We start from the raw sequence: 12,732 nt of genomic DNA, 5'->3' as shown, positions 1-12,732 counted from the left end.
GCCAGATGGGAGACCCTTGCTCAGACACACGATACCCACATTAAGGTATGGAAATTGCAGGAGACAGCCATTTCCCTCTCACTGTGGATCTACGAGCTATGCTGCTGAGAACACCAAGCCCCATCACACCTGGGAAGGGAGTTTGCAGTGGGATTTGTAAAGGGACATCCCACCAAGATGGGTGAGTTACTTTGCATCCCTGTTTGAGGAGGAATGACTCATTCTCCACTGGGATGCTGATGTTCTGCTGCAAACCAGACCCATCCAGGTACTACACCTGGAACAGGACACACATCTTTGAAAAAGGGGAGAAGGTGGGAGTCCTGGCCTGGCAGATCCTGCCCTGTCCATCTCCTCACACCTGATAGTGCTTCCTCCCCCAGCCAACATGGAAGGTACACACAACTAGGTCAAGTTCCTAAAGCTGCAGCCACATTAACATCTAATTATCAGGCCACAAGTGTAATTCTTTTTTACTTATTTATTAATTTTTTTTCCCCCATAAGTGTAATTCTTATAGGGGAAGACCTCCCCATACAAGTTCCTACTGAAAAAAAGGTTACTACCTAGCACCTAGTTTAGGAGAACTCCAATATTTAAAAGGTAGGGTGGAGGAGAAGCAAAGTGTGTTACATGGAAGTTGAGATTCAAGAAGGGAGCGGCCAGGGACTTCACTGGTGGTGCAGTGGTTACGAATCCACCTGCCAATGCAGGGGACTTGGGTTCGAGCCCTGGTCCAGGAAGATTCCACATGCTGTGGAGCACCTAAGCCCGTGCGCCACAACTACTGAGCCTGTGCTCTAGAGCCCGCGAGCCACAACTACTGAAGCCCGCGCACCTAGAGCCTGTGCTCCGCAACAAGAGAAGCCTGCTCGCTGCAACGAAGAGTAACCCCCACTCGCCGTAACTAGAGAAAGCCCGTGTGCAGCAGCGAAGACCCAATGCAGCCAAAAATAAATAAAATGAAATACAAATAAATTTTAAAATGCTGTGAATTCAGAACACAATGATAAAAAAAATTACCAAAAAAAAAAAAAGGAGTGGCCAGCTGGGTCTAATACTCCTGAAACAAGTAACACGAGGGTTTAAAAGTGTCCATTGGATATGGTGGTATGGAGGTCACTGCTGACCTTGATAAGAGCAATTTCAGTGGAGTGACTGGGTAGCCGGATAGAAGTGAATTGAAGTGTGAATAGGTGGTGAGGAAAGGGGAAAAAACTGGATAGAGAACTCCAAGAAATTTGTTCATGAAGAACAAAGAAACAGGGTGTATCTGGATGGGAATGTATGTACCACAGGAACAAGCCAGTAGAGAGAGATTGCTCAAAGGACCAAATCCTTGGTCAGGTCAAACTTGCTGAAAATGTGGCAATATTCCTTATATGTTAGGACTATTAACCCTTTTCCTGTATGTTGTAAATTTGATCTCATATGTTTTTAACTTTTTTATGGTTCCCTTTATTCAAGTTTTAAATATTTATATGATCATTTGCTCTTTACTTTCCTTGATAATTCCTGGGTTTTGTGTTATGCTTAGTACATTCAGTGGAGTTAAAAAAAAGTGTTTGGATATTTCATTTCATTAGCTCTTTAACCCATTTAGAATAATTTCTCTATGTGGCATAAGGTAGAGATCTAATGTTACCTTTTGCAAACTTTTATTGGCTAGTCTACTCGTTTCCCACTAATTTGAAAGACCTTTATTATCTATTATGTGCCTATATATATATATATATATATATATGTAAATGTCTGCTAAAGACACAATTGTAACGAAATTATCGGTGGTTATTTTTTTCTGGTTGTTAGACCCACAAGCCCATCTGTCTCTTAAGAGTACTGTAATTCATGATTTTTCTTCCTGGACTCTACATTCTCAGGGACAAGATTAAAGCATCCAATTCATCTTCTTAATAGGTGCTCATTACGTGTTGATTCACTCTCCAACAGGCAAATAGAGAAAATCTGGTAAAATGTTTAAATTAACCATATGACTTGAAACACTATAACTCTACTGAGTAATATATTTATAAAAATACTTAGGATTGGTCACACAACTGAACAATGAATCCATAAATTAGTAGGAATGTAAAAGTTTATTGTTAAATTCATACATTATAGGAATGATCTGTCCAAAGTAAAAAAAAAAATCGAATATTCATTTAAAATAGAAATATATAATGTAAATTAGGCTACTACCCATCATATTTTTTGTGTGTGCTTATTATGAAAAATGTCCACTGTCGTTTCATGACATGGTCTTAAATCAAAATCACAATATCCAAGGGAAAAACGACTCTAAGAAGAGAAGAAAAGAAATTTTTTTAACAAAAAGGACCAAAGCCATTTTGTTAAAATAAAAAGAGTGCTACACAGTCGCTCATAAGACTATATCCTACCTGTGGTTTCTTAAAATAATCAAGTCCCCTTCCGATCTTAATCATCCATCCATTGTTGAACCTATTGAAATTAGTATATAGTATTACACTCCAGACATTTAAGTCAGACAATGACCAAAGCTATAATGTATTAAGTGTCAGCTAAATTTCCCCCTAACAAATAAAATCACTTCCTCCAGTGGCAAGAGTTGAACCAAACCTGGGTTTACCCATGGGCTGTGTCTACAGTGAAACAAAACGTCCATTAGCTGATAAAGAGTTTCACAATTCAATTAAACCTTCCTCCTGAATGTCACCTTGCTGATAAAGCTTCCCAGTTCTGCTAAGAAGTGGCTTCCAAGTGTACTCAGGCAGACTGGGGTGATGTTTCAGGGGTCCCCCTGCCTAGAGGTGGGGGACATAAGCAGGGGGAGCCCTGGCAGGCATGACACGACGTCCTGTCATGCCTCCTAGAATATTTAAAAGACCATGAGAAGTAGAACCACATTAAGTCAATGTTAGTATCACTGGAAAAGGAAATTATCCCAATGCCATAACACTGTGTATAGCTGAATGACAGAAAAGTACTTCCTCTTCTCACATGACACAGAACATGAAATTTTATTCCATTAGGAAATAGGAAACTCACATACAGGACAAAATCAGCCAGATTTTTTTTTCCTTCAAAAGTGAAAAGATATGAAAATGGAGCTTTATTTAAATCTTTAATATTTAAATTGAATATTGTATGTAATTATATATAACTTATTATGAGAAATAAAAATAAGTATTTTTCAACTGCATAAAAATTAAAATATTACTATACACTAACCTAATTTCCCGGTCGTGTATCAAAGAAGAGTATTCTAATTCCAACTGCACTCCATGATTCCTGAGTGACTCTCTTATTTCTTCCAGGCCACTACTTTGCTGTTCTTTCCCACTGCCCTGTTAATAGGAAAAATACAACTTTTTGCCTCAGTTATTAATATTTTAAATTATTCCTAAACTATGCAATGTGTATCATAGGTAAATTAAAATGAAAAGATTCTATACTAGTTTCATTGTCCATTATTGCAAACAAGCAACCGAAGAAGATGAAGTAGTTTAAGAGCAACTGTTTTTATCAAAATAATTGTTTTTTTCTCTAACGTGAACATAACACAACTCTGTCCTATCTCCTAAAATGTATTTTATTACATTAGCATTCTGTGGCTTGGCAAATCTGCAAATTTTTTTTTTTTTTTTTTTTTTTTTGCGGTACGCGGGCTTCTCACTGTTGTGGCCTCTCCCGCTGCGGAACACAGGCTCCGGATGCGCAGGCTCAGTGACCATGGCTCATGGGCCCAGCCGCTCCACGGCATGTGGGATCTTCCCGGACCGGGGCACGAACCCGCATCCCCTGCATCGGCAGGCGGACTCTCAACCACTGCGCCACCAGGGAAGCCCTGTGTAAATATTTTTTATAATTTCTAGAGATGCATGCTTTTTCATAGTAAATTCTTCAGCATGGCACAGGACTCGTTTACTAATAAACCCAGATATCTTTAGTTTTTCTGTAAAAGGAAGTGAAAGTGAATAAACCTATATTCAATTAAAGAATAAATAAAATGTATTTTAATGGTGCTGTTTCGTTACTCAGATGGGGCTTCCTTCTTCTCAAATTAATCCTAGAAATATGAATTCTTTAGAAGCATTCCTATTTAAATCAAAATCAAGATGACAGAAATTGTCAATAATGCAGACAGTGTGATTGCCTCATAGAATATCCAAGAAACTGAGAAACTACTTGAACAAGAGAGTTTAGCAAAGTGGCCAAATACAAGATATGACATACTGAAATCAACAGCATTTTTCCCAAGGTGTTTTATGCTGGTTGTTAGAGAATAAGTTCATTCCCAGTGAAACAGCTCTAGCTGAAGCATGATGTCCAGGTTTGCCTCGAACTACACCCTGCAACTGAGTAAAGTTCATGACGTTAAGAGACAGTAAATGCCTTCAGATACCTACTTCATCCAGAGAGGTGAGGAGATGAATAGTTTTTATCTTACATGTTCTCTTAACCAGCATCTCACAAAATCGAAGGAAGTTATACAGCTGAAAGACATTAGGAGGCGTTATTACTAACTTGTACATTTAAAACAATAACGTTTCATCGTACGGGAGTACATTTCACCTACCTGATGAGTGTGTCTAATGTAAGGATCTTCTATCCAAACTTCCGTAACTGTTTCATTCAGGTATTCTTGAAAAAGTGACTCATAACTGAAACCTGTTGCGTTCTCTTCTATTTTAATTTGCTTGTGATATTTTCCAGCTACAAAACACAAGCTTCAATAATAAAATCAGGGACTACTTCCTTTCTTTTTATACATACTATATTTATATCCAGTAATAAATCAGCATCAGATACAAGTTAATTTTTTTTTAACTCATGCAGTCAGCAACATTTTCGAATGCCTGCTCCATGCCAAGCACATTGCAAGATGCTACACACGCAAACGTAAATTCCATGTGGGATTTTTTGCCTTCATGGAGGCCGGGCAAGTGGGAAAGTCCAGAGATTTGAAACAGGTTCTTGAACTAAATCCTATAGACCAGGCAGTTTATTCAAGAGGGAACCATATGTATAAAGATATCTAATATTCCTGCCACCATGAGTAGAACCACAAGCTATGATTCAGTGGCCATCTGGTCCTTCTCTTCAGATTTAAGTCTTTTTATGTCTTGCAACTGAATAGCTGAAGTATTAAATATATAAATGCAATATAATATGGAGTCTAGGAGTCTTTCTTAGAACTTGTAGAGACTGCGTTAAGCAGAAATTTATAGTACTTCTTAATAACCCAAGCCAAAGCCTAGAATGCGACAGCGTCAGCAGGGTAGTTCCATTGTTTTTGTTTATTCAAAATGGCTAATTATTGAATAAGTTATCGAAGACCTTTACGGTTTTTTTAAAAATATGACCCTTAATGGTAGTTCCTAATTTATATGGTGGTTGCACTTTTAAACCTTGTTTGAAAACCAGTAGTTTGGATTCTGTTCCTAATATTTCCAAAGATAGAACGTTACCAACTGTGCATCGGTTTTCAAGCCAAGCTAGCCACACAGGTTAATTTAACCCACAGTATTCAAACCACAATGCTGATGGTACTATATTTCATCAAAGTTTTAGAGGGAAATTGCATTGTAGATTCAATTTGGGGTGAAGGAAACAATTTTATTCCCACTCAACAGAGGACCTCAATGGGGGTAGTCAGGGTGTGCGCTAGTACAGAATACCAGGAAGAGGTGGGGAGAGGGCTGGAGTAAAGAGCAGCTGAGGGCCGGGGGCACTGGGTTTTTTGAGGGCAGTAGTTCCACTGACTGTAGAAAGCAGCAGCTGTGCCCTTCAGGTGGCAATGGCCATTTGTTTCTATATGTTTGTAAACTGGATCCTCATGAGTGGAGAACCAATTATAAATAGGGAACCATACCTCCTGCACCTCTAATCATTAGAAATACCTAACTCCTGAACTGTTTTGACGCACAACGAAAATCTCAAAGAAGTCCCGGGAGTTTCTTGAGCTACTTTAATATTTTGGTCATTTTATAAAGGGAAATACAAATAAAATACAGGGTTTATATTCAGTATTCCTCTGTAGTATTATTGAAACTGGAGTCTACACATAAGCTTCACGGGGATCTATGAACTCCTTAAAATGGCATGCCAAGTTCTGCAGTACGTCGAGCTGTCCTCAGATTCTCAGGAGGGTATCTGACCCCCACCTTCCCCCGACCAGGGAAGAAAAAGGTTAAGAACAGCTCGTGTGCAGACGAAAGGAAACGCAGAGTAGACCTGCAAGCTCCAAAGGGCACAGCCAGAAACACTGGGTGAAATGGGCTTTATCACAATAGCACATACACACACTCTCCAAAACAGCCTCTTTACCTTCTTTTTCTTGATCCAAGTATTTCTTTATGTTTTCTGCTCTATCCATGTAGTCAGAAATTCTTTTTCTGAGATTACATTTCTTTGTTACATCTTTGGTGCCTACAAATTTAAAAAATACACTTTCAAGTTTCAAAACAGGCTTCCCATTTGGTACAAGCAGTATTTCCCATTTCCCAAGTTTTCCACGGATTTCCTGTCCTTTGGCATGGTCTGTCTTGGTCCTAAAATGCACAGATAATAGGCCCAAATTTAGCTTGATCATGTAGGGCCTTCATTTTTTTCACTAAGCATTTGAAGCAGCTTTATTTAGGAGTGGGGACTCAGACACCGTGTCTCACTGCTGAGACTTCAAATCTGGTGAGGAAACAAAGGTGGCTTATTACATGTCACTGAGTCTGAGCACTATTTTGTCCTAATTACCCATAAGTTTGAAATCTAAGCATAATCACAAGAGAGCAAACAATATCTATCTATCTTTCTTCCACAAAACCAGCTTCTGTTCCAGACTTCCCCTTTATGGTTTATGCTGAATCATTTTCCCAGCCACCCCAAAAATGGAAGGTATTTTTGAATATACATTATCAAATAATGTCTTACGCCAAGCCCCACCCCCAATCAGTCACCAAATCAATTCCTGGCTCCTTCCTTCCTCCCTTTTAATATTGCTTTTATTTTCCATTATAATTTCATTTTTAAACCCTGAGTTTTAAAACATTTTATTTTGAATTAACTATGTATTTATGGAAAAGCTACAAAAATGGCACAGAATCCCTTCACCCAGATGCCCCTAGTATTAACATATCACACAACCATGGTACAGTTATCAGAGTAAGTAACTTAATATTGACACGACACTATTAGCTCATCTACAAACCTAAAGAAAGTTAGTGGGAAAATTCGTTTTCTGGTCCAGGATCCCACATACCATGTAGTTGTTATGTCTCTTTAGCCTCCTACGATCTGTAACAGTTCCTTTAGTGTGTCTCTGCCTTTTATGATCTTGACGTTTAGGAAGAGTACGTGGTCAGTTATTTTGTAGAATGTCTCTCATTTGGGGCTGTTGTGTTTTCTCATGATTAGACAGACTGAGGTTATGCATTTTTTTAGCAAGAAAATCACAGAAGTGTTGCGCCCTTCTCAGTGGGTACATGATGTTGATGTGTCTTATTCCTGGTGACGCTGACTTTGATCACTTGGTTAAGGTGGAGTTCACAGATTTCTCCACTGGAAAAATCACTATTCTCTCTTTTGTATGGAATCGCTATCTTGTGGGAAGATATCCTGTCTCTCTCCACTCTTCATCCGCTAATTTTAGCATCCGTTGATGGTCTTTGCCTGCAACAATTTTTACTGCAGTGTTTGCCAAATGGTGATTTTCTATTTCCATCATTCCTTTTTAATTTATTAATTGGAATTCCACTGTAAGGAAGAACTGCCTCTGCTCTCCCATCTACTTACCTATTCAACTACTGATTTATATCAATATGGACTCATGGATATATCTTTTATTCTATGGGTTGTAATCCAATACTATCAATATTTTCTTGCTCAAATTTTCTTGCTCAAATTTTAAGAGTTCCATCATGTTGGCTCTTTGTCCTTTTGACATAACCCCTCATTTTTTGAGCACTTCCTTACTTTTTGGAGCAAAATGTTTTATTTTCCCTGCCCCAGCCCTGGAATCAACCATTTCTCCAAGGAGCCCTGGTTCCTTTTATTGGAGAATGGTATCAAGAAATCATATTTTGGGTACTAACTGTGCTCACTGCTACTCAGGGAGTCTTATCACTACCTCTAGACCCTTTCCATCAATGCAGGTAGAAAGTACGTGGAGGTTTACTAACACACACATACAACTCTATTTCTATGTCTGTCCATCTGTATCTATATTAAAAAACCATGAATTCATGCTGATAACTTTGATCCCACAGGGTTCAATCTAGCCTTCCTCCTTTCCTTACCTGTAACTTCTTTTATTATCCACAATATATTTACTGGCTTGTTCAAGCCTAGTATAGACATAAAATAGTTTGAGAATTCCTAACCCATACCGTTGTGAGAAAATAATTTACCAATTAAAATAATACAATGTTTGTATACTGCTCACTTTGTCTTTAACTTTACAGAATACAGCCAAAATACTATTTTCCAAAGATGCTCAGGTTACCTATTTCTTTCGCTCTCCCTTATGTATAACAATTGAATAACTTAGAGAAGTTATTCACTCCCTCCTCATCCTGCTACCCTACTCCCATTTCTCCCTTCTATCCACCTCTTTCCCACCCACCACATATTAAATTAATTTCATTAGTTTCTGGTTTTATCCTTCCTGTGTTTCTTTTCAACAAATGAGTAGACACATGAAAATCTTCTTATATCTTTGTCTTTACATGCAGGTTACCATACTATAGCTACTCTTTGTCCTTTGCAGTTTTCACTAAACAGTATATCCTGGGAATCACTCCATATCACTTCACAAAGATCTTCCTCAACCCTCTTTACAGCAGTATAGTACTCCATTGTTTGGCTGTACCATGGTTTATGCAACCACTCTCCTACCCAGGGGCATTTAAGTTGTTTCCAACACTTTGTTGATATCCATATAATTACTGAAATCTTTCCCTTTCAAGTTCTTCTACTGCCAAAATTAATATCATTTAGACCCCCACTTTCTCATGCCTATACTACAGTAGCATAAGAAAATCCTAATATACCCATATATCATCCATAAATCTCTTGTGGAGAATCCTGTTTTTTTGTCCTAAGGTGATATGAGAACTCATACTCTTCCACTACGTTGATATATGTGCCTCTAAACTCAAAAACTTTGAACTTTTTGTCAGGATTCAGCACTTTACAGATTCTTTACAAAGAGGCAGTATGAAAAGTGGTTAACAGCAAAGCATCTGGAGTCAGTCTGTTCTAGTTCAAAACTTGCTTTGTCACTTTTGCCTATGTGACCTTGACCAGTTATTCAACCTCTCTGCAACCTCATCTGTAGCACAGAAAGAGTAACAGTACCTTAGAGCGTTGTGGAGATGATTAATTATGAAAGAGACTTGCATGTAGGAAATACTCAATAAATGTTGTCAATATGATTATCATCTACATAATTTTTTCCATACACCTCCCTCTCAGCTTCCTTTAGAACATTTTATCTAACATCTCTTTTCTTAAGCTCTACTGTTACTTTGCTCCTGCCTATAAATATACTCTATATTCCCTGTCCTCTACAAATATAGTACTCCTTTCTTAATCATCATCCTTGATCGGAGTTTGATACTATAGACCCATTCTTCAAACATGCCTTGGTTTTCCAGGCTTGAAATCATACAGCCATCTTCAATTCCCATTCCAACATCTAATCACGTGCCAGTGCCAGTAATTCAATGTCCAAACTGTCCCCTCCCTTTCCTAATACTGGTGTCACCCCCCTGGTTCATTCAGGCCCTTATCACCTCTCATCTTGACTTCTGCAGGAGCTCCTTAATTGGTCTGCTTGACTTCAGTCTTCAGGTTAATGTCTCTCCTACGCTCTTGCCATATTCACTCATTTGCTCAAGAAATATTTACTGAGAACTTACCACATGCCAGGCATTGTTCTAAGCACTGGAGACGTAGCAGTTAAGTCCTCCCCTATCATTCAAATGAGAGGAAAGACAACAATAAAAATAAATTGGTAGGACTTCCCTGGTGGCACAGTGGTTAAGAATCCGCCTGCCATGCACAGGACACGGGTTCAATCCCTGGCCCGGGAAGATCCCACATGCCACGGAGCAACTAAGCCCATGCGCCACAACTACCGAGCCTGCGCTCTAGAGCCCGCGAGTCACAACTACTGAGCCCGCGTGCCACAACTACTGAAGCCCACGTGCCTAGAGGCCGTGCTCCACAACAAGAGAAGCCACCACAATGAAGCCCGCGCGCTGTAACAAAGAGGAGCCCCCGCTTGTCGCAACTAGAGAAAGCCCACGCGCAGTAACAAAGACCCAACGCAGCCAAATAAATAAACAAATAAATAAGCAATGGGAAATTCACAATAGTCACAAGGTAGAAGCAATCTAAGTGTTCACTGACAGATGAATGGATTTAAAGTAAATAAATAAATAAATTGGTAAAACACGTATGTTAGATTGTGGTAAGTGCTATTAAATAAAATAAAGCAAGGAAGAAGGATAAGGGAGTCCTGGGATGGGGGTTGTAATTTTACACTGGGGGTCAGAGAATGTCCTCACAAATAAGGTGATATTTGTGTAAAGACCTGGAAGAGGAGCGGGAGTAGGTCATGCAAATATCTGGGAGAAAAGCATATTCCTAAGAGAGCCGAGCCCTGAAATGCAACTTTAATTACGTCACTCCTTTGTAAAAACTTTAAATGGTTTCTCCTTGTCAATGGAATGAGTTAAAATCTCCTGGCAGTCAAGGCCATCTGCAGTGTGCTCCAAGCCCCAGTCTACCTTTAATCTTTACTTCTCACTCTTTCTCCACAGACCTATGCCAAAGCGAACTGAACCACTTACTTGGTAAAACAGTACAGACAGAATTGGAACACTTTCAGCTGAACTTCTGAAATTCTACTCATCCCTCCAAAACCCCTATCAAAAACCACCCACACCTTTCCATCCCCCAATGACTGTTAACTGTTTAAATCCTCATTGCACTTGTCCATATGGCTCCTGGCACTTCTTCCCTGTGTTAGAGTTATTTGCATTTACATCTTAACCTGCAAGATCACATCACTGTCTCTCTAAGCCCCACAGGATCAGTGGAGCACACAGGCGCAGAACTCCTGTGATGCTGCTGCTTCAGCGTCGAACAATGTACACCATCTGTCTTTCTGAGAGTCAGTAGTCTTTAAAGCCTTGGCTTTCAACTGTGACTCTACCAATTGTGGCAGAACTGGAAAGCGAACTTTATTTTTTATGCTGTAAAACGAGGATAACATCACCTCCTACTTCATAAGGCAATTGTAAGAATGAATTGAGATCATGCTTTTAACGTGCTCTGCACACTGCCTGGCACTCAGCACTTACAAATGATGTTACTCTCATTATCATCACCATCATCACCGTCATCATCATCATCATGATCATCATATGGTCCCTGCCCAAGGTAGAGTTTTACCATTCTGAGAAAAGTGCTGAACATTGAAAAGCAGCCTCTACTATCTCAAAGCTTCTGAAACAAATCAGAGACACTCAGGCTAAAAAGCACAGAGGGGAGATCTGAGGCCAGACTAAGAACCCCAGGGGCTGGGGAGCAGGGGCTGGTCTTAAGTCAATTTAATACATAATTACTAGGTGTTTACTACCTGCCAGGGATTGTATTGGGTGTTAAGGGTTATCTGTGTACCTCTCAACATTGAATAACCATGTAACACAAAGTCTTAACTGTCTCCTCTCACAATCCTATACATTTCTCACACCAAATTTCAGTATACCCATTTCTCATAAAAAAAAAATCTTGTTTTTAAACTTTTAATGAAGGGACTTCCCTGGCGGTCCAGTGGTTAAGACTCCGCGCTTCCATACAGGGAGCGCGGGTTCGACCCCTGGTCCGGAACTAAGATCCCACATGCTGCGGGTCACGGCCAAAAAAAAAAAAAAAAAATTTAATGAAAATGTTTAATGAGAAAAGTAAGGAAAAGGGTGTAACGAACACCCTTATTACCCACCACCTAGATTTTAAAATTGTTAGCATTTTGCCATATTTGCTTCAACTTTCTTTTAAAGTAAAATCAAATTCAGACATCATGACAATTCTTCCCCAAACACTTCTTCAGGCTACATCTCTAAAATTAAGAACAGATTTCGAAAAATACCATACTGCCTAACAAAGTTAATTTTAATGCTACCCAATCCATATTCAACCTTTCCAACTTGATCCCAAAATGTCTTTTACAGCTCATTCAAACCCAAATCCTTTCAAGGCTTATCTATTACATTTGGTTATGTCTCTTAAAATTCTAGGATAGTAACCCCTCTTTTATTGACCACATCAATCTACTAAAGATATCAAAGAAATCAGTCCACCTGTCCTGTAGACTACCCTACGTTCTGTATTTTAAGGCTTTCTCGCTGTGCACAGTAAGCGTTTTAATCTTTCACTGCCGCCCAGACACAGCTGATTGCAGCTCCTTTTCCTCTAGTCCTCCCTCCGCGGCTCACTGCTCACCTTTCAGAACCTGCAGGAGCATATCAATCCCCTCCTGGTAACACACCAGAGCCTGCGGGTACCGGGACTCGGACTCTAGTTCCAACGCCCGCTTTATCACAGTGACTGCAGCTGTGCTTCCGGAGTCCTGGCCCAGGAGAGACCCCGCCATAATGCCAGAAACTCCCTTCCGCCCCAACCTCCCCCTAGGCGGGCAGTTCTGCAGCGCTCCCGGGAGCGGTCACGTGACTCCAGTACGCCTGCGCT

The 12,732-nt window shown here is 39.7% G+C and overlaps 1 protein-coding gene across 1 annotated transcript; it reads right to left on the bottom strand.

Annotated features, from left to right (window-relative positions):
• Window positions 1–2,107: 2,107 nt before the first annotated feature.
• On the bottom strand, window positions 2,108–12,692 carry MITD1 (microtubule interacting and trafficking domain containing 1). Its single transcript, XM_060118059.1, has 7 exons — window positions 12,487–12,692; window positions 6,310–6,411; window positions 4,559–4,695; window positions 4,389–4,475; window positions 3,211–3,326; window positions 2,400–2,460; window positions 2,108–2,298 (listed from the first exon to the last, which is right to left on the bottom strand). Exons 1-7 carry the CDS (start codon window positions 12,635–12,637, stop codon window positions 2,203–2,205), a joined length of 750 nt encoding a protein of 249 aa, XP_059974042.1. The 5' UTR covers window positions 12,638–12,692; the 3' UTR covers window positions 2,108–2,202.
• Window positions 12,693–12,732: the final 40 nt, after the last annotated feature.

Source organism: Mesoplodon densirostris, chromosome 14 (genome assembly GCF_025265405.1).
Source record: "Mesoplodon densirostris isolate mMesDen1 chromosome 14, mMesDen1 primary haplotype, whole genome shotgun sequence".
Taxonomy (NCBI): Eukaryota; Metazoa; Chordata; class Mammalia; order Artiodactyla; family Ziphiidae; genus Mesoplodon; species Mesoplodon densirostris.
The sequence above is the reverse complement of the archived record's forward strand: the minus strand, read 5'-3'. Positions and strand labels throughout refer to the sequence as shown.